Source organism: Lissotriton vulgaris, chromosome 5 (assembly GCF_964263255.1).
Source record: "Lissotriton vulgaris chromosome 5, aLisVul1.2, whole genome shotgun sequence".
Taxonomy (NCBI): Eukaryota; Metazoa; Chordata; class Amphibia; order Caudata; family Salamandridae; genus Lissotriton; species Lissotriton vulgaris.
In genome coordinates this window covers 939,120,724-939,143,361 of record NC_141693.1, presented here as the reverse complement: position 1 = coordinate 939,143,361, position 22,638 = coordinate 939,120,724, and the positions used below count along the sequence as shown (strand labels likewise).

Here is a 22,638-nt window from a genome sequence, read left to right as displayed (position 1 = left end):
ATAAATAAATCAAAGGTTACATGCTACCACTCTCATTGAGTACCATAAGGTAAAAAGGATGCCACACGGTTTACGCATTGCACCAAAACCGATGTTGTTTAAATGTAATAAATCTTTCATGGTGAGATGGAACGCTATTTTAAATAAGTGTTCCTTAGACCTAATACTCTTGATTATTGAAGAACTGTCCTCAGTGTTGAAAGATCTATCAATGGATATAGCCAGACTAAAAGATGAAATGAATGCTAACATGAAACAAGAAGACTGGATTAAAATTTTAGAGGACATCAACGCACGTTTGGATACACATGCCTGTGAGTACTGTTGCGTGTTTATCTAGGTTCCTGATCGATACTGTGACCTTATACCCCTATTCGGCTATAAATCCATTTATTCCCTATATTGGCATAACCGTTCAAGTGCGATTTTCAGAAAAGTCATCTCTGGCCTCACACAAACAGAGTCACATTCCAGCATAGCTCTCTGCCACTTCCTTTGCGACAAATTAGTGCAATGACAGAGCAGAAGTCACTATCTGATATTCCTAGATTAACACTCCTAGTTCTTCAACAAGATAAAAACTCAGCAAACCTGGAAATCCCTGCTTGCTGTGTTTTGATTAGTAATGGAACTCTAATGAGCAACTGATAACTATCACTTCCGAGTGACATCTTTAATTGACGTCTTATGTCCAGCAAACTTGCGTCAAACCCGGCACCTGTCAGGTATAAATATTACCAACGTTGCCTTAAGCAATGCGAGCTACTGTTGCTGATGCCAGCTGCCTGCAAGACCCCGTGTTGGTAAATCTAGCACTCTGTCGCTGCAGCCTGCTGTCCCTGTGGTGGTGAAGCTACTGATACCATTATCGCTGCTAAAGCGCGAACTATGGTGCAGTACGCTTAGGAGCTGAACAGCCGTCCCTCTGCGAAGACATCCAGCAGATTCCAGCTGCCCGCGGACGCTGTCCCCCCTCCTTCCTCGACGCGCTGAAGAGACCCGCTGCCTTTCTCCTGCAGAGAAATCCAGCTCCGGCGTTTCCGGTCTACCCTCGCGGGTGACTGGGATATCGAGAGTGACCCCTGAAGGAGATACCAATCCTCCATCATTCTATTCAGAGGTATGGTGTTGACTAAACCCTTAGACGAGAATTCTTGAAACAAACCTTGGCAAAACCAACTTAACTTAAAGCTACTTACTTACTCCCCTTCCACGTGTTAGGCTTAGGTCAGGCACACTGGGGTAGGCTTAGTTAGAAGCACCAGTTGAGTATGTTAGCCTAATGTATATATGACTGTATATATGTTTTATTACTTTTAAACCATTGTATGGCTAAGAAACCATATCAATGCTTTTACAGTTCTATTTCGCAATCCTTATCTTACTGTACGTACTTTTTATAATAACAAGTCTTGCAATTGTGGCAATACATTTCTCTTGTACGAGAAGAAAGGCTGTTCAATAAATGTTAACCTTTATTGACAAAACGCCCGTCTCTCTATTCTCTACATCTCGTGAAAGTAAACTGCACTAGACTGACTGAGTGAAATACAAGTCTATTGTTTCACACGACCCTAGAGATCGACTCTTGATCTGAGGAGCAAAGTTGTCATGTTGCACGGTTGTTGGAAAGCTGAATCCCTTCTTGTCTGTGCCAAGGAAGCTGATCACTTCCTATGCAGAGAAGAAAGTTTCCAGTGACCTCTGAGCTAGTTGGTAACACAACCCAATTAAGTTTAGCATAGTCAGTGGAGGCCTGGAATATCCGCAGTTCCACGTCGATACTACTGTTTATGTTATTCCAATGCGCAGGGCCTAGTGGGAAACTAGGAACTACACTACATGGCGCCCAACGTTTGGTAAGGCGATAAACTAACGCAAGACAGTTAGAGTAACTCAGTCGTGCATATTTCACACAGACCCCTTTCTCCCGTAAATACTCCAATCGACGTCTGGAGTGGGTGAAAGCTTAAAATCCGCCCGACCTTAGTAGGAAGAGATTCCTATGTAAAGCTCTGGTTTATTCAACGTTGAAGGATACAGTGTTCCAAAATATTGTGCACCTAATCTTTGTCTCCTTGGAGACCTACTCTGCAAACCTTGCATTTTTACAATGCCAGGAGAAAACGGAACCACTGGGGCCGCAGCAGATGCGACTCAGCAAGGTCCCGAACAGACAGGTCCGGATGCTATTATCATCCCGGTCCACTTAAGAAGATCTATAACTTTAAAACTTATAGAGAACCGACTGACACCTCAAGGTGGTACAGTAATTTTCGTGATAGAGGCTCACGAGTATCGGCAGACAGAGGTATTCTATTCATGGATAAACTTTCCAGCGGTAAACGCTAGAACAAAAGAGTTTCACTATTACAAAATAGAGAAACCTCCGGAAGAGTACGCTCCTTTCGAGGAGATTGAAATTCCACTTAAATTTCAAGAGCACCTGCTCTGGTTTAATGGCGCCCTAAAACATAATGATCACATTACCAGGCTCAGTCCACTAGGTATACCAGGAGCAACGTGGCCGGTTCTAGCCAGCTACACACCACATCCTGACATTGTAAAAATGTCTAGAGAAGAGCTGTTAGTACAGCTAAACACATTAATAAAAATACATAGGCAATTATTCCAATATGTAATGCGGACTGCAACAGTCCAGCCAGCTGTTAATACACCACAGCTGACCCCTCATCAGGGGAACACAAATAAAATCACACCACAGAACATACAGTCATGTCTTGGTAAAACACCGGTAAAACGGGAACAAATTCCTTTCTGGTTAGCACAGAAAATCACTCAAATAGAGGCAGTATTTCCTGATACTACCCCTATAGAGAAACACAGAATCTTGACCATCTGCCTTCCTATGGGAATCGCACCACACGTGGAGGACTGCGACACTTGGGGTACAGTCTTTGCTTCCATTTACATAAAAACACACGGTGTTCCGTCTATGGCGGTAATACCAGAAGTGCTAAAACAGATTCAGAATGAATTCGGTCCAGAGCCCGCTTTAAATCTAGGTATGAAATTACTGAAAGACTTCAAGCAGGTCTCAGCTATATTATTAGCCAATATAAGAGGAGAAGCAGCATCTGTGGCGATCCGCCAGAAGTTGAAGGAAACAGATATAAAAGATCCTGTTGAGCTTGCAAAAATCATAGAAAAGTGCTATGAAGAATTAGGTAGAGACAGCTTGGGTGGAAAACCAGTTAAGCCCCAACTGCTCGAAAATCCTGAAAAATTATTTATTAAAAATAATTCAAATACTCCTAAAAAGAGCTGGGATAGAAATAAACAATCCACTCCCAAGGAAAAAGTTTTCCAGTCCAGAGGAAGGTCTCCTCGACGGAGGGAAAGAACTCCGACTTGAGAACGCCAGTCTCCCCAGAGGGAGCCCTCTGAGAAAAGATATAACCTTAGAAATAGGGATAATCTGAAAAAATCTGATAGATATCAAAGTATTGATACACGTCCCTCTCGATCTTTTCCACAGAATTCGGAAAGAAGAGGACGGTCAGACCCAGGAGAGCACACCAGGTCCAAAGACAAGGAACCTGCTCAGAGTAAAAAATCTCAATTTCAGAAAAAGAAGGTAGCCAGTATTAGAGTAATCAACCGTGCCGAGAATACTGAGGACACAGTTGAAAAACGGGGAGTGGGCATTGACAATGTTGGACAGTGCAGCAGAAATCAGTATAGCGCGCAAGATCTTGATGAGTCATCTGGAGACAGTGGACACGAATGAATACATTCAGGTTGAAACTGCCGACGCCAGACTTAGCGAGCCCCATAAAATATACGAAATAACATTGCGTATAGAGGGTGATAAGACTAGGAAAATTAAGGGTCTATTTTGGGATAAGCTCTCAAAAGGCTACGATATTCTGGTAGCTGAAAAAGATTGGCCCCCAGAGTTTGTCAGGGAGTGCCCTCGTGGCGAAGAAGTGATTATGCCTGCCTTCTCGAATCACATTCCGATTCACAAAAAATATACATATGCAAGGAAATGGGCAGTAGCCCAGGCACCTGCATTATATAAAAATCATGTAGGATGGGATGAGGACTCTCCTCCTCACAAAATCCAATTAAAAAGTGAACCAACTGCCCAACAGCAGTATCCCATAAAGCAAGAAGCTAAAAAACAAGTCAGGGAGATCTTAGATCAACTTGAGTACCAGGGGGTGATTGAAACATGCACCTCGCAAATGAACAATCCTTTGTTTCCTGTCTCCAAGCCAGACAATTCATATCGTCTAGTTTTGGACTACAGACACCTTAATACATGTTGCAAAACTTTTGCAGTACAAAACTCGCATAGTGCAGCCCTAATGAATAATATAGTTAGGAAAAAATATAAAACGACATTAGACATTTCTAATGGTTTCTTTTGTCAAAACATTGCACCAGAAAGCAGATATTTGACCGCTTTCTCTGCATTTGGGTCGCAGAAAAAATTCTGTCGACTCCCACAGGGGTTCAAGAACAGCCCAGGACTATTCTCAGCTAGGGTAACAGAGTTACTACAAATCTATGATGATGAAGCATTATCTTACGTAGATGATATTTATCTCACAGACGACGACTTGGATACTCACTTGAAAAGAGTGAACACCATTATACTTGGGTTCGCAGCAGAGGGTTACAAATTCAACTTTAAAAAGTCCCGAATTGCCCATCTGACAGTACTGTTCTTAGGGTACGAATTATCAAGTGAAGGGAAAAGCCTAGCGGACAACTTCTTAGAGAAGTGCGCTGTACTCCAAGCTCCAAAAACGCTGAAGAATTTACAATCCATATTAGGGTTTCTGAATTTCGGAAGAACATACATTCTAAATTATGCAGAGAGGGTTAAACCACTCTACGAACTAATTAAACCTGATTTTAAACAAATCAATTGGACTCAAAAACACACAGAAATTTTGAGATCACTGCAAACAGACATGTTAGCAAAAACTAAATTAGATACACGTGACAACACACGTGATCTTGTAATCCGAGTCATCCCAGGAAGATGCGGATTCACATACCTGACCTCTAATGAGGGAGAAAAGGTACCAATAGCTTACAAATCACATTTGTACACAAAGCCTGAAATAAAATTCAGTTCAACAGAGAAAATTCTAACTGCGGTTCAGACTGCTGTAGCGAAAGAAAGGCCCCTAGCACAAGGTAAACGAATAATAATCGTAACACCTATACCGGCTTTAGAAGCGGTAACTAAAGCAAGCATTCCTAATGCTAAAGCTTTGCATCCAAGATGGATTCAGTGGGTTAATTCTCTTGCTGCAACAGACGTAGTTTACGAATTTGATCCTAACTTAAAAACACAGGAATTTTTACAATATGAATATGAATGTCCTCTGCCAATTGAAATCCTGCCTCTCGAAGAATACGGAAGTATTATATATACTGACGGATCAGCACAACCCGCAGTTGGGGGTAAGCAAGCTTACAGTGCTGCGTGCGCGATTGTTAAAGGTCGCTGGCACAAAGGAAAATTCAGACCACTGGTCACTAAAACACAATCTCTAGGAGATTGCTCGGCTCAACGAGCTGAATTAGTAGCATTTAAGATGGCGCTAGAAAATACCGATCGCGAATTCCCCACACTAATAGTGTGCGATTCTTTTTATTGCGTACAATCTTATAATGAATACTTGCAGAATTGGGTGGAAAATGGTTTCAAAGATGCAAAAGGTGGCACAATAAAGCATAAAATGCTTTGGGAACAGGTAGTTCTTTTACAGAAAGAACTACAAAAGACTCACGTGATACATACACTGAGTCATCAACGTGATGGCGTTCACGTTGCAGGGAATTCATTGGCTGATGAAGCCGCGAAGGCAGCTGTGCAAACGGCTTCCGTAGCTGCGATAACTCGGTCACAAACAAAAATAGACAGCGATATTCTACAAGCTGTCAGTGCGTCAGTAAAAAATGATAAGAAAACACTCCCAAAAGGCTTTCCTGAAAAGTACTTGTACTTAACGGATACAAATAATGTTCCTTTTGCTCGAATCCCTGGAGTGGGGGATAGAGTAATTCCAAACAGGGAACACAGATTAGGACTAATCAAAGCGGCACACGAAGGGCTTGCTTCTGCACACGCTGGCGTTTCTGCAACAATATCACTATTAAAACAGAGATATTGGTGGCCTCGCTTGAGAATACAAACTAAAAAGTATGTATTAGAATGCGACACATGCCAAAGGATAAAAGTATCAACAGTAAAACGACCAGCGCAGACACCCCTTCTCATCTCGGATAAACCATTTGCATGCGTTTACCTGGACCACTGTGGTCCCCTACAAAGGGACGGTAACTATAGATATATCATGGTAGCAGTGGATTCCTGTACGAGGTTCATATGGATGTGGCCCCAGCGCTCGGCTGACGCTAGAACGGTTATAAAAGATTTGCGAGTCTTTATCGGCACATCCGCAATTACCACGTTCCATTCTGACCAGGGTCCTGCTTTCAGATCTCGAGCCTATAAGGAGGCCATGGCCAGCATGGGAATTGGGTTGCGGTATTCTTGTCCGTCGCACCCCGAAGGGAACAGTGTGGTAGAAAGAAAAAACCGTGACATAAAGCAATCTATAACAGCGAAGGTATTAGGTTCAGGCGCTGGGTGGGTCAAACATTTAATAAGTGTCCAGACTAGTCTTAACAATATGCCAAGAAATTCTCTAAAAGGTTTCAGCCCATACGAACTATTGTTCGGAATTAGAATGCAAGTTCAGGACCTCGATAGTCAGATGTCAGTGGTACAAGAAAAAACAACAGACTTTGACATCAAAGATCGTTTGGCTGTTTTACAGGAACTGAATGAAACAAGAAAATCATTAAGCAACATAAAGTAAAAGCAACAGCCAAGTACCACTGACGAGGCACCACCAGCAACAGCCCCAGCAAGGCCTGTCTGGATTCCAAAGATTGGGGATCTAGTCAGAGAAAAGATCGCGGTGAAGAAGGAATTTGGGCCTTCTTACAGAAAAGCAGTACCTGTCTTGGCAGTCACCGGAACAAGATCAGTTGTGCTACCGCCCCTTGCTGGTAAAAAGGAGAACAGAGTCGTGTCTATCGATCTGGCAAAACCACAAGCATGTGGCCTATAATCAACAGTAGGCCCAGTGGACTCCCAAGAAACAACAGAATACCCAAACTTGCAACAATCCAAGAGGTTCAAACTGAAAGACTCATCACATTCGATCAGCCTGCAGTGCACAATGAAGGACTATGCAATAATGCCATGGAACTCGTGCCTCTTGAAACACAGATTGAAACAGTTCGTCAAGAAACAACACCAGTCTACAATGATGTGGCATCAGAAAGTGCTACCGAGAGACAGATTGAAAGAACAATCCCATCAATTGACAGAACTGCCTCTGGTTATTTCATCAACTTCGACAACTTCTCTGAAGATTTAAACGACCCCGAAGTGATGCCAGAAACAAAAAAGTATTCTAAAGAAAATACAACAGGACTCCTTCAACAAATCAAAGAACTATATCTGGATTCACCGTTGATTGAGCATTGGATTATCTCAGGGGTATTCATACTCCTACTATGCCTAATTTTAGTTTTAATTTTAGGAAAGTTTATTACAATTGAATGGACACAGCAAGTCAGAACATCAACCTAGTCCTGAAACCACACAGATCATCCCACGTGAAGAAAAGAGAACTGTCAACAGTAAATGTCACAGCCATTCCAATACCTGGTGGGGTAGTATGGGAGAAATCAGACTATGAGATATATGGTCCGGTCGAAATCCTGAAGTATCCTCATCAACTGAAGGTTTCCTTAAGTGACTTTGTGACACCTAGTACATTCTCTGATGATTGGGACTTTAACAGTATTAATGACATGATGTCTGATTTAGTAATGTCAGCTAGATTCACAGATCATGATTATTTACAAGGTTCATCTAGTTATGAGCAGTTATTCTGTTACACCCATTATGGGGATCATTACTTGCATAAATCTGCACAGCCTAGAAATGTTTTTATGTATATTCAATGGGAACATTGTTCTACACCACCTAAAAGCAGTCCTAAAGCATTTTTTGAGAAATTCAAATACTTCTCAGGGTTTAACACCAGTGATGCAGAAACATTTTATTACAAACTGTTAGATAAAACAGGAATGAAAACAATGCTGACAAATTCTAAATTGATATATTCAGAAGCATTTTATGACAAAATGATGACATTTGGTTTTGATTATTGGAAAAATAATATTGAAACGAAAACAATTTGGGGTACAAAAGATTGGCAGGTGCAAGGCATTGAAGCACTATTCAGAACCTGCATGATACCAGAACAAATGTTATTTTTAAATGACACAATACACCAAACATCTTGTCTTGGCCTAGCTAAGATCAAAGACCTTAAAACACCGTCTATACCAAAGCCAATACCTGAAAATGCAACCGCAGATATTGAGTTAGACGTATCACAAATTTTACATTTCAACAGAACACATCCTGATTGGAAAAAGTGGTTAATCTGGCCTACAGACACAAATAGCTGTCAAGATAGATTCCTGAATAAAACACAGGGGTTACAAATGACCAGATTAGACTCGAGATACTCCCAGAGACAACATCCAGGGATTATAACAACATACAGTTTAGGGAAACTCTGCCTTGAATGGCTAACTTCGTCCACACTGGCTGAAATTAAGCAACACTTGTCTTTACTAAAAGATGGTGCTGATTTGCGCGATTTCATTCTTGGACCACGCAAACAGCGTCAAAAGCGTTTCATAGCGACCAGTATCTATGCTGCTTACAACGAGGCTTGGAAAGTAAAGCAAATTGAAACTGCTGAAAAAATACGAGAAATTGATCGTATTAATTTGGAGAAATCACTTTCTGTGGTAGACAATGGGTTAATGACTCTGTCTTCCAGAATATATTCGTTGGACAATATTGTATCCTCTGCCTTTGATGTGATAGACAGAGATTTGCTAATGTTACAACATGGCCAGTCTCAATTACGCTCTATTATAGAACTAGGCTGGACGCTGCAAAATCTTCGTTCAGGCTATGTGCCTTGGCGTTTAATCAACACGACGTCATTATTTTCCAGTTTTAACCTTACTGATAAACAGATCAGTTTGGCACAGAAAGGAGCAGACTATACAATCCTGAGCATCGAAAAACTCGAGAGATTACCATTGACAATGTCAGAGAGTCCTGTCATTGAATGGATAATACACGGAATTATCACAATTCCGATAACTTTCCGATTTAAAAAGTGCCTTGAGTACATACCTGCTGGCCAATATGAACAATTGGGTAAAGGATATGTAAAATCTGAATGGAAATTACCATACACTCATTCTTGCTATAGTGACAGCGACAAAAATGTATTTCTTAGTGGTGACAACTGTAAACATTCACTAAGCGGTATACTTTTGTGTCAGGGTATTAATTTACACGGAGCATGTGATGGAAATTCAAACAACCTTTCATGCCACCAGCTAGTCACACCTGCAACTCAGATAGAGCCCTTCTTTATGCAACTCGCGAACGGGAGTTACATTCTTAGAACGGATCACAGATGTTGTGGCCTCGTGCCAGGGAAAAGTTATCTAGTAGAAGTAACATCCATGGTCAAATGCTGTATGCAAGCATTGTTTCCGAGTGGGCCTGCAGACACAGTGACTCCCATCTGGCCTCGTCTGAATCTCTATTCTATACGAATTGATACATTAAGCAAAATGAAATCTGTACTTTTACAGACAACAGTGCCTATAACGTCATCTAAAGAGACGTATGATCTTCTAGTTGCAAGGACAGCTACTGAAGTTCATGACCTTTTATCAACAAATTGCCCCGTGCATTTCGTAGAAATGTTCAGCCAACTCCTTAACATGTCTAGTGCAACAAGCATCCCAGGCATATTTAAGACAGTCTTTACGGGACTGCTAACACCCTTCCAGGCAATTTTGGGAATCGTTCCTAATTTTGTACACTCCATTTTTGGCGGCATACCATTGTTTTTGGGACTCGTCGCAGGGATTCTATTCTTGACCCTCCTGCTATGTTATGGCAAGCCTCGGCTCAGACATAGCTCCCATGGGAATGGAAGAGACAATCCTAGCAATGCGCTACCGGGACAGGATAACTAACGTCCTTGGATTGGCCAGGCTGAGAGATCTAAACATGACCTGGTTCCTTTCATTCAGACCGATATGGCAAAATTGCATTTTACCTGTGCTACGGTGTATGCTTTGCGGCGATGAATGCGTGTTGGACATCTGTCTTTCACTTCCATCAGCAGTACCAATGGACGTCGATACTTTGCTCAGTCCAATAACGGCTCACGCATTGTGTTGTCCCCAGCGGCTACCAATCCTGATGACGGCATTCGTGGAGACTCCTGTGCTACAGCCAAGTGGTAACAGTGGAGCGAGTGACAAAAGCAACATCATCCAGGTACAACGTTCTGTGAGCATTGCTGGTCCTGCCTTCGATGACAGCAATCATTCTCACACCTGCCAAGTTACAGCGCTATCTAATTTGGTTGAACTATCACCTGATTTTGTAGACCAATTCTTTGAGAGCCTGTCTGATACGATGTTCTCACCCGTACAGAAACAATAACTTTTGAGAAGCTTTCCGACACACAGCGTTCCCATGAACTCTGAATTCGGCCTTCAGTTTTGATCAACAAAAACTGCAAAGAGCTTTGGAAATCTATTTTTCCCCGTTCAAGCAATAATTCTTTGAATGGGACAATTTTTCTAATATTGACCTTTTTTTGGCACGAACAATTCTTTGCTTAACGTAAAAACTATTCTTAGAGAACAGAAGCTTCACACTTCTATTTCTAAAACACATCTAGAGACATAACAATATTAAACCAGCCTCTAGCACATGTTATTACACTGCATTTTTATGTGATGATTTATCTCGCCCTTCTTCTGTCAGAGATACTTCATGTGTAATTCTTTATGCATAATCGTTCAATGATTTCATGCAATAATTTTTTGAATGATTTCTATGCTTCAAAAAACGTACAGTACCTAAATTTCATGTATTTCAAGTACGCCTATTTCAAATGCATTTATGTATTTTGGGGTGGGCAATGTTACACATGCATCTAATTGCTTTAGTTTTAGTAATTTGATGGACATGAAAACGTGGAGTGGGTGTTGCGTGTTTATCTAGGTTCCTGATCGATACTGTGACCTTATACCCCTATTCGGCTATAAATCCATTTATTCCCTATATTGGCATAACCGTTCCAGTGCGATTTTCAGAAAAGTCATCTCTGGCCTCACACGAACAGAGTCACATTCCAGAATAGCTCTCTGCCACTTCCTTTGCGACCAATTAGTGCAATGACAGAGCAGAAGTCACTATCTGATATTCCTAGATTAACACTCCAAGTTCTTCAACAAGATAAAAACTCAGCAAACCTGGAAATCCCCGCTTGCTGTGTTTTGATTAGTAATGGAACTCTAATGAGCAACTGATAACTATCACTTCCGAGTGACATCTTTAATTGACGTCTTATGTCCAGCAAACTTGCGTCAAACCCGGCACCTGTCAGGTATAAATATTACCAACGTTGCCTTAAGCAATGTGAGCTACTGTTGCTGATGCCAGCTGCCTGCAAGACCCCGTGTTGGTAAATCTAGCACTCTGTCGCTGCAGCCTGCTGTCCCTGTGGTGGTGAAGCTACTGATACCATTATCGCTGCTAAAGCGCGAACTATGGTGAAGTACGCTTAGGAGCTGAACAGCCGTCCCTCTGCGAAGACATCCAGCAGATTCCAGCTGCCCGCGGACGCTGTCCCCCCTCCTTCCTCGACGCGCTGAAGAGACCCGCTGCCTTTCTCCTGCAGAGAAATCCAGCTCCGGCGTTTCCGGTCTACCCTCGCGGGTGACTGGGATATCGAGAGTGACCCCTGAAGGAGATACCAATCCTCCATCATTCTATTCAGAGGTATGGTGTTGACTAAACCCTTAGACGAGAATTCTTGAAACAAACCTATGCAAAACCAACTTAACTTAAAGCTACTTACTTACTCCCCTTCCACGTGTTAGGCTTAGGTCAGGCACACTGGTGTAGGCTTAGTTAGAAGCACCAGTTGAGTATGTTAGCCTAATGTATATATGACTGTATATATGTTTTATTACTTTTAAACCATTGTATGGCTAAGAAACCATATCAATGCTTTTACAGTTCTATTTCGCAATCCTTATCTTACTGTACGTACTTTTTATAATAACAAGTCTTGCAATTGTGGCAATACATTTCTCTTGTACGAGAAGAAAGACTGTTCAATAAATGTTAACCTTTATTGACAAAACGCCCGGCTCTCTATTCTCTACATCTCGTGAAAGTAAACTGCACTAGACTGACTGAGTGAAATACATGTCTATTGTTTCACACGACCCTAGAGATCGACTCTTGATCTGAGGAGCAAAGTTGTCATGTTGCACGGTTGTTGGAAAGCTGAATCCCTTCTTGTCTGTGCCAAAGAAGCTGATCACTTCCTATGCAGAGAAGAAAGTTTCCAGTGACCTCTGAGCTAGTTGGTAACACAACCCAATTAAGTTTAGCATAGTCAGTGGAGGCCTGGAATATCCGCAGATCCACGTCGATACTACGGTTTATGTTATTCCAATGCGCAGGGTCTAGTGGGAAACTAGGAACTACACTACAATGTATTCTTTGAGTACACCTCAGAAGAGGCTGATTCCATTTATTCCCTCATTGAGGAAGTACGTACTTTTGGTTCTTCTACTGGCACGACCGCACAACTATTAAAACAATTAGAATACACAATGAGAAAAGAAATAAATCAAAGGTTACATGCTACCACTCTCATTGAGTACCATAAGGTAAAAAGGATGCCACACGGTTTACGCATTGCACCAAAACCGATGTTGTTTAAATGTAATAAATCTTTCATGGTGAGATGGAACGCTATTTTAAATAAGTGTTCCTTAGACCTAATACTCTTGATTATTGAAGAACTGTCCTCAGTGTTGAAAGATCTATCAATGGATATAGCCAGACTAAAAGATGAAATCAATGCTAACATGAAACACGAAGACTGGATTAAAATTTTAGAGGACATCAACGCACGTTTGGATACACATGCCTGTGAAGTTCACGACCGCGAAATCAGAAAGTTTCGCTGGGACACGATACACTATAAGTTGGACGAGGTCTACACGTGGGCAGAGGAATATTCACAGAAAAGATTCTTTAAGAAAAACACCACACAAACTTCTTCTAAAGAGAGCGTAGTACCAGATGAGGATCTCACATTACAACGACCCCCCGCACCACGAGTATTTATGGAGGGAGGAGCCAGGGGAAGTGAGGCTGCATCGACATCTACAACTCAGCTACCTTTTTTAGAGGTAGGCCAGGACGCAAATTTACCCCCAGACAAAACCATCACTACCTCAAAAGAAAACCAACAAGGAGGGAAAAAACACAAAATAAAACGGATACAGGACAACCACAACGCATTGTGAAGAAGGTAACTTAATTGTAAATATTTCTGATAGGAAGCTAACCTCGAGGAACTACAAGTTCTAAATAGAGGGACATCATTCGTGCCTACATACTCATCTCATGAGTTGGAAACTGAAGCAGCGTTATTTAAATTCACTCGGAAACTAGGCCTTAAATGTTTTTTTTCAACACTTGAGAGTACAAAAATTTGAGAACACCAGAACCTTTCAGGCCGAAAAGCAAGTTCAAGCCACACATCTCACACAAAAGTATTGATAACTTTGAATCCTTGGTAAAGAAAGATCTTGAAACAGTGCAATATGTTAAACCCAAACACATGAACCTGTCTAAAAAAGAGACACGGATTCTGAATGATCTACGACAAGACACAAGCATAACATTTCACCTGGCGGATAAAGGGGGAGCCCTTGTAATGAACACCACATTTTACACACAAAAAGTGGATGAGCATGTTCAGGATATGGATACATACATTCCATTGGAACAAGATCCCACGAAAGAGTTTGGCAAAACATTAGAAATCATGGTCAACAAAGCTGAATCTGCAGGACTCATCAACTCTAATACTAGGAAATACTTACTCATCTCGAATCCACAGAGTCCACATATATACATGCTTCCTAAAATTCATAAGCATGCTAACAATCCACCTTGTCGCCCCATCATGGCAGGATGCGGGTCGATACACGAACCTGTTGGACGGTTCATAGATTTTCACCTACAACCTTAGTGCAACAATGGCACACTTATGTTAAAGATAAATGTTTGTCTGCGCACCACCAATTTTTAATCGTTTGTTATTTTGTTTTCGTTTTGTATTATTGTATTTTTAGGTTGCTCCCAGGGGTGAAAGTTCCCGTCCTGTGAACGTCCACTAGTGAATATTGTTGCATGCTTCCAAACACTTGGTTGCAAATCCCTTATTTGGGGCACTCCTATATAGATCAAATAAAGCTTCCAAAGTTCATTTAGACATTGAATTTTATTCATTCATGTTCGTTATTCAATTGTTACTTTTCAATTGTATTGTTTTTATCCGTTTTTCATTTGTAACTCTATATCGTATATACAATGGATTTCCAATCCACACCATATTTTATTCCAATGCATTTCGAGCTATTTGTGCTCTTCGTCAGGGAATCAGTTTTATCTCAAGACACCGGGACATCGATGGGATTTCCTGGTGCCCCTTCATATGCCAATACCTTCATGGCATATTTTTAAGAGACACACATACTACATCACCCAGTATGGCAAAGCAACATCATCCTACTCGTAAGGTTCATTGACAACATACTCTTGCTGTGGAAAGGAGACATGCACACACTGATGATGTGAATTAAAGAACTCAATGAAAAGAATCCCCGGATTCAGTTCACACACAAGATAGATTTCCATAAAATCCATTTTCTTGACATTGAAATATACAAAACCGGAGATGGTCTAGAAACATCAGTTAACCGGAAGCCCACTGATGTGAATAATGCGCTGCATTATTCGAGCGCTCATTGCAGATCCCTAACGGATCATTTACCACTGTCTCAACTAATACGCATCAAGAGGATCACATCTGACCCGGCTAAAACTACTGAATTGATTGAGCAACAATTGGTACAATACAAAGCACGAGGTTATCCAGAATCTACGTTGGCAAACGCGAAAGAAAAGGTTGCTGCAAAAACAAGAATAGAACTACTCAAAAAAGTTGAAAAACCAATAAATAAACGCATGGTGTTCATCCTAAAGCAATTTACGCAGGCTGCAAAGATCAAAAACATTGTTCGAAAAAGATGGGAAATCATTTTGCAAGAACCAGACTTTGCTGGTCTCTTTGAAGGATCTCCTTTATTTGCACATAATCGAGCAAAGAACATGAGGGAAATCTTAAAAAAACAACCACTCCCTGTAAACAATGTTTTTAAAGGCATGCGTAAATCGTGGAACTGTGGGCAGTGCAGCAATGTAATCACAGGTAAAACCTTCACGCATCCAAAAACAGGCCAACAGATTCCTTTAAAACACACCTCAGATTGCAATACAGCTGGAGTTATATACGGCATTCGATGTCCATGTGGATTAGTTTATGTAGGCAGAACAGTGCGTAAAATTAAAACCCGGATTATAGAGCACAAAAGCTCCATCCACAACAAACATTTAACCTCTAGTTTGGCTTCACACTGGGTTAAAACCGCACACACCATCCCTCAGATTAGATTCACCATTCTAGAGAAGGTAGATGAAGTTGTTGGCAAAGACCACCACACGATGTTGTCCCGGAGGGAGATAACTTGGATAAAAAATCTTTGCACAATGAACCCGGGGGGTCTAAATGACCAGTATGAAATGTTATGCTTCGATTTCGACGCCAGAATCATTTCTGATTTATGGACCTTATTTTGAAAATTTGGGTGTTCCATCTCAATTAAATATGATTCATCATATGTGCAGGGTTTAGCATATGAGGCTGTTCCCTGAACGGGGCGGGTTACAGAATCATCAGGTGTTCCTTTATCTCCTCCGGGGAAGGGCATATTTGATAACTAAGTTTGCACTATTCTCACATAAGCACCACACGCATGACATTCTTCAGAGATTGGCGTCCTGGTTTAAAATATACTGGCACCTGAGATTGATAGACTTTCTTCTTATGTTACACGCACCTTCGGATGTTGGCAGTAACCATCTGCTCTCCCAGTGAGATTTACCAATGGAATTTTCTCGAGTATCATAGTTATTTTCATTGCGTGGCATATCATGTTTAGACCGCAATATAAGAAAATATGCACATTTTGCCACATATTGATCCATAGCACATATGCGTCACATAGAAGATAAACATAGATTTAGCTGATGCATTTTATGGGTTATGGTACGTTTTTACTATGAAACCCCTGTTGGTTGTACACACATGGAGGTCTCAATATAGCTTTTTCAGTATTGATAGGCAAACAGGGAGGGACTATAATTACCACATGACCTATGATAGGCGTGTCCAACTTCTTCGACGAACGCGGGCGTTTTTGAGTTTGTGTATCGGAGGACGGTGGTTTGTTTGTGTGCAGCAGACTATAGAACACGCAGTTACATGGTTTTTATCGCGGAGATACTGCCGTTGACAACAGTCGTTTTTTTCGATGGGCGCTAACGATTAGAACTTTTCGCTTTTCATAGGCGTGGGCGAGTACTGCTTTGCTACAGCGACAGGATTGGGGTAATTTTGTGCACACTTTAAAGAACATTAATTTGGCAAGCGACTGGCAAGCGATTTGTTTGGACCTATCGGTATCTTAGGGGGGTACTGTGAGTAGACTTTACCAGCAGAGGCTAGTCCCATAACATCCTCTTCATTTATATTTTAGAGTAGGCAGTGGCGGACCTTCCATGTATGTAAGTAGGTTTGCTATCTGTATTTTCCACTTGTGGTCCCCAGGGTCTCACTGTCCTCCAGGGTGTTATCTAATTATCAACACTACAACACAGGGAACCCCGCATGTGCAACAACCCTCATTGATTCTTTGAAATGTTACTGGACACCCAATAGTAAGATCATTTTCGTATATTTTTTTGTAGTGCCAACTAGACGAACCTTATAATCAACTAGGAACGCATCAAGTGGAATCTATATCATATGTTACAAATTTGTATTTTGACTCACTTTTCTCCTGAAAAAGGGTCAATGTAGACCCGAAATACATTGGGTTTTTTGGTTGTTTACTTTATAATTTGAAGACAGAACAATTTTATTGTTTGAACATTGATGCATAAGTTGATAGTGCATCCATGTATATATAATGTTTGTTCCTGAAAAAATTATGCATAAAGTGAAGATTCTCTGAACATATAAACAGTGAATGTTGGTTGATTTTACAAATGTATGTTGCATCAATAATTGATGATTGTTTTGATACATGAGATTCAGGGTTTGAAGCCTTAGGGACGAAGTTGAGCGCCTCACAGACCAGGTGTTCCCTGGCCTCAACAGAGTTCTTTGAGTACATTTCACACCTCTGAGATGACAGAGATGTGTCTATACCTTGCAGGCTCAGTGTTTCTGCCACATGATCTTAGGAGAAGAGGTTTGATAAAGGTATTCTATTCTTCAATAGGGCCATTATCTAAGGGGTAAAAGGTACCTTTACAAGCCGGGAAGAAGCTTTTTACATGGCCCAGGTGGGAATTATTTCCTTTCCGAGCTTGCTCCATTGGCATTCCAGAGGTTCTGATACTTTTATTATGGGTACTTCATGCTTCCTCCATTGGAATAGTCTTGTCGCCAAGAGACACAAGGGAGAAAGTGGTGACAAGGTAATTACTGGCATTGCTGTGGATCCAAATATGGGTCTTCCCTGGGCTACTGAATTAAAAATAGAGTATTTACAAACGTACTTTCTGTTCATATGCTTTAGTTTTGTGAGTCCTGCTTGTAATACGTTCAAGCCTTCTTATAGCCTCATGAAGGTAGCTGTGTACTATCAATGTATTTGCATTGAATTTGTTTAAATTATTGATTGTTACAAAATATCACTGTTATTGCTCCTATTGAGAGCTGAGCATTTACAACATTGTTCTTCTACAAACAATTTGCTGAACGCCACTTAACAGTTGAGGTGTCTAGAATTTTGCATTACAGCTGGTTTGGATATACCACATTTTTCTTTGTACCAATGGTATTCAATAGGTACTTCAGGCCTTTTTGAAATCATGGTGCTCTTAGAGGTTTCATAAGCATTCTACATATACCGGCTATTATAGAGGCATTTATTTCATTTCACATGTTGGGAACGCTTAGAGCATACATTTCTGCATTCAGTCTTAAAGTAGTATCTCGAAAAGCATAGAGATTAGGTAAGCCCCAGGCATGTATTCCTGATGCATATTTGGTACACTGTATGTGTCTTCTTTGATTTTGTTTTGTCTTTTGAGTTAGTGCCTACTCCTTAACTCGCCTATACATTTCCTTCTGTTGCCTATACAGCCTCACATTTAAATATTTATGTTGCTTTTTAGATCACATTTGTTACTCTTAGTCTTTCAGTTCGTACTCATGCAACACTTGATCTTGTTATGAATGTTTTGTTCATATGATCTTTCCTCTCATTCCCTCAAAGGCTGCACGTCAATTTTGTTTGACATGTATGAAGCCTTGTCTGTCTCCTATGGTTTATAATGGATATAGCCTCAGTTGGTGTTTTCAAGACTTTGACAAAATAAATATCTCTTTGATGGATTAAGTTTCCTTTAGCTTCTGATTGTTGCCTCCCACTATGCCCCTTTCTTTTTTTATGTTCCATACTAACTTGGTCTCTGTCCCTTCCTATTTCATTTCTAAACCGGTGTCTCATGTGCTCCCCCACAGCTATTTCAACTGTGGCATCAATCAATATCTTGGATAAGCAGCAAGGCGTTTGGGTTGGATGATTGGAAGGTAGGGAAATGGTGATCACAACACAGTACAATAGTAATAGTTTCTTCTTACTCTATGAGTAACATTTTCCATCTCCATTTATCTAGATTTCCTTACTGTTCCCACATCTTGCCTGAAATAGGTTTGTTCCATATCTAAACTCAGGATGGATAATTGTTGGGGTCAGAAGTGTATATGGCTAGGGCCTGGTAGGCCTGCCCCCCGTACGAGATGAGCCATTAAAACAAGGACCAATTTACATACTAAATATTACGGAACAGGGCTCTGTTAACACGAAATTCACCGCCAAACTTTACAACACATTTTCTGAGGGTTTCAAAACAAGTGACACAGAACCAAATTACTTACCTATAACAAGAGAGTATACACATGAACTTGTTCCATTTTCACATGCTGTGCAATATAGATTTGAGCTTAAAACTATTCTAGATTTATAGGCTGTGCAATATAGATTTGAGCTTAAAACTTACATTTTCGAAAAACACATCTCACCACGAGTAATGTTTTTCTTGTTCCAAGGCATTGGCATTTGTTGCTTCTCTATGACTTTTAGGGTCCTTGGTTAGAAGCTTGAGTGGCTGCCATCCTTTGAACTAATTTATGGTCCTTCACGAGATAACGGCTACACACCTTGGGCTTATCTCTCTGTCTATGTTATTATGGCATTTCAGGCAAACCCTAAAAGGAGTGTTAGCCATCATCATTCCCCCACTTCGAGTATGAGACGAGAACTAGAGATTACATGATGCCGCATTGTTGTCATCAACTCTCATGGTCTCCTCCTGCCACTGGCCTCTCTGCCCAGATAACTGATGGTGCTTTATTTCCCCAAAAAATCGTGCACATTTAGCTATTCCTTACATACACTGAAATAATCTGAATATGGCAACTGTACTGAAGCATTCTGGGTTTGCACATAATGTCATGACAAGCAAATCTTCTTTTAGCTGAAGCATGAAATAAAATACATTTAAAATAGCACAAGAAGATTTATTGACCTACTCAGTAGAAGGTATAAACATGCGCAATATATGATTACAGCAAAATTATATTTTTACTGAATGGTTAATAAAAATCTTCAGCATATTTACTGTAGTTTCAATGGACTGCAGATTTTAACATGTATTGAAGGAGAGGGAGTGAGACACACAGAATACCACTAGAAATAAAGGTATTAGTTATGATTTCTTATTTTATAAACAAGTTTACTCACCCCAATCCAATTGCAAGCAAGTGAGAAAGAAGCAGGGATGGGAGAAACACTTTCAGAAATTCTGCAGAGAAAATGCCTCCCTTCTTCATAACACTAGTGTTTCTCATACTGAGAGCGGGAGCATGTTTTGGATGTTTAAAGAGAAATTCCCTGTCAGAAAAAGAAAGACGGCTCTCAGATATGTAAACTGCAAAACATATTTATTATTAAAAAAAAAATCAATCTTTCGAAATACTTACTTGGGTGGGTTGTTTTCTGGTCTGCTAGACCAGTCCCAAATCCAGTCTGAGTTTTTGTTTAATATGTTTTCAAGTTCTTTCCTTCTGTCAATAAAATCTTCCTCAGACTAAAAAAAAAAGGAAAATATTTGTCACTGTTGTTTAGTGTGAAACACAGAGACGGAAAGCTTTTTTTTTTTTTTACAAAAACACAACATTAAATATATCTTCAGAGTGGAATTCTTTTATAGAAAGTGAACACTAAAACACAGCAACATAAGGAGAGTAAAATCATTGTTGCGAGGTAAAGCTAAAAACAATCATGTTATTACAGCCCCCCGCTCGCCCGCCGCCTATCCTAGAAGCTCGTTATTAGTGGTTTTATTTAAAAGTCAATGGCAAACAAAAGGGATTTGATGCATCCATATTACTAATATTTCCAAGCAAAGGTCCAAGGCATTTGCTTTACTAAATATTACGTTTTCAGCCAACGATATCGTGCAAACAAGGGCAGTTCCCTGGGAAGCATGGTTGTATTTCTCATTTGTGGGCAACTTGAACTTAGATATCAGAGGGCATCTAACTCCAAAGTGATAGAGAAGTATGAAATCAATTTTGCACGATCATATTCAGGATCCTTCTCTTTGCAATGAAGGGGGGTTCTTTTATTCACTTCTAGCTCTTGTCTGCCAAGTAACCACACCAAGATCACCAGGATCTGTTAAATGGCTCCTACTGGTGCGGTTCTTGGACACATCATCTAGTTTAGAACTTCTAGACTTTGTACTCCAAAAATATTTAAGTTTCCCAATTATAATGTCTAGGTAGGTAATTTAGCCACATATCATGACTAGGACCCTGCAGAGTCTGGTTCATCTTGCGCAGAGTCCAAAGGATATCTTAGACTACTAAGACTACCTTGCCTGACTATAACTAAACTGTAATAATGTTGGGGATTGCAAATGCCAAGTATGCTCTTAGTCAGTATATTATGAGATCCATGGTTACACCTACGATGCAAATTTGCTCACAAAACCACTAGATGACTCTGTAGGAAGATCATAGGATCTGCTACTTGATGTTTCACTTGCATGTCCTAATATAACTGATCAAAAAACATGGAAATCCAGTTCAACCTAGTGCACTTTGATCACAGCAGTAACATTTTTTACTTTTCCTCCAATTATCTTCAATTTAGCACCATTTAATTATGCATTTAATCAAACATTATTTCTTCACACTTCCCTTTGTAACGCTAATCAGATTTTTAATTTTTTCCCTTATTTACTTATTTTGTACTGCACTTAAATTTGATGTGGATATGTATATTTTTTTATTCTTGTGCGCTTGTGTATTTGTATCTGCATCACACTATATAAGTGTTTGTCGATGATTGCATTACTGCTTATAATGTTTAAGAGACGAGGGAGCTCAGCCACGAGGCCGTAGAATTTCATAATCTCATGAATCTACTACACTAATGTAAAGTTTAAGCAGCACTTAAGGGATGTAACAGTTTAGTGAACATCCTTTTAATTTGTATACAAAAATGCATTCCACATTCTGACGCAGGATCCTTTTACAGGAAGGCGACCATTGCAAAATGCATTAAAAACCCTCAAATAACTATACTTGTGGATATTCACAAAATTATGTAGGCAATGGAAAAAACATATAGATGTGCTGCGAGGTGCAAAGGATGGGATTCTCCAGTGGGATATGTATCTTCACTTTTAAGAAAGAAAATTAAAGGTCTCAATGTCCCAATGGCCTTTTAAGCAGGATTTACATACACATGGATTTCTGATAGATGCATTTATGAGAGTACTCCAGGTATTCATTGTGAATCCCTAAAAATGTAGAAATGTACCTCAAACCAAAACCCATTGGATTAGATATCTGACTTTTTGGGCAAGACATGAATTAAACCAATACAAACCAAAACGTTTGAAATACACAGCCTTCTTGAATAGCTAAGCATAATTAAGAAATAGACATTTATAATATTCGAGACTTGAGTTCTGGCTGAGCTCTGTTTCTTTCCATCTCGAAATGAGCTCCATCAGGGTTCATTTGGAAAGGTTTTGGCAAGGTTTGCATCCCTTAGACGTGGCCTTGACCATTTGCATGCTGGTAATGGCATTCCTGAAGGTTGGACATGTAACCCACCCAAGGACATTCCTCAACTTTGTTTTCCTTCCAGGTTTCTGATTTACTCTCCTAAGCTGTAGGGAGTCTCTGTTGCTTAAAAGCATTGCACATTTCA

General features: G+C 40.3%; 1 protein-coding gene across 1 annotated transcript in view; it reads right to left on the bottom strand.

Annotated features, from left to right (window-relative positions):
• BNIP3 (BCL2 interacting protein 3) overlaps window positions 1-22,638 on the bottom strand; it is a 111,975-nt gene that overhangs the window by 11,044 nt on the left and 78,293 nt on the right. Inside the window, exons 4-5 of the mRNA XM_086922543.1 lie at window positions 20,394-20,500; window positions 20,155-20,304 (exon numbers count right to left, since the gene is read on the bottom strand). Of these exons, the coding sequence (XP_086778669.1) occupies window positions 20,155-20,304; window positions 20,394-20,500 (257 nt within the window). The remainder of the gene's footprint in view (window positions 1-20,154; window positions 20,305-20,393; window positions 20,501-22,638) is intronic.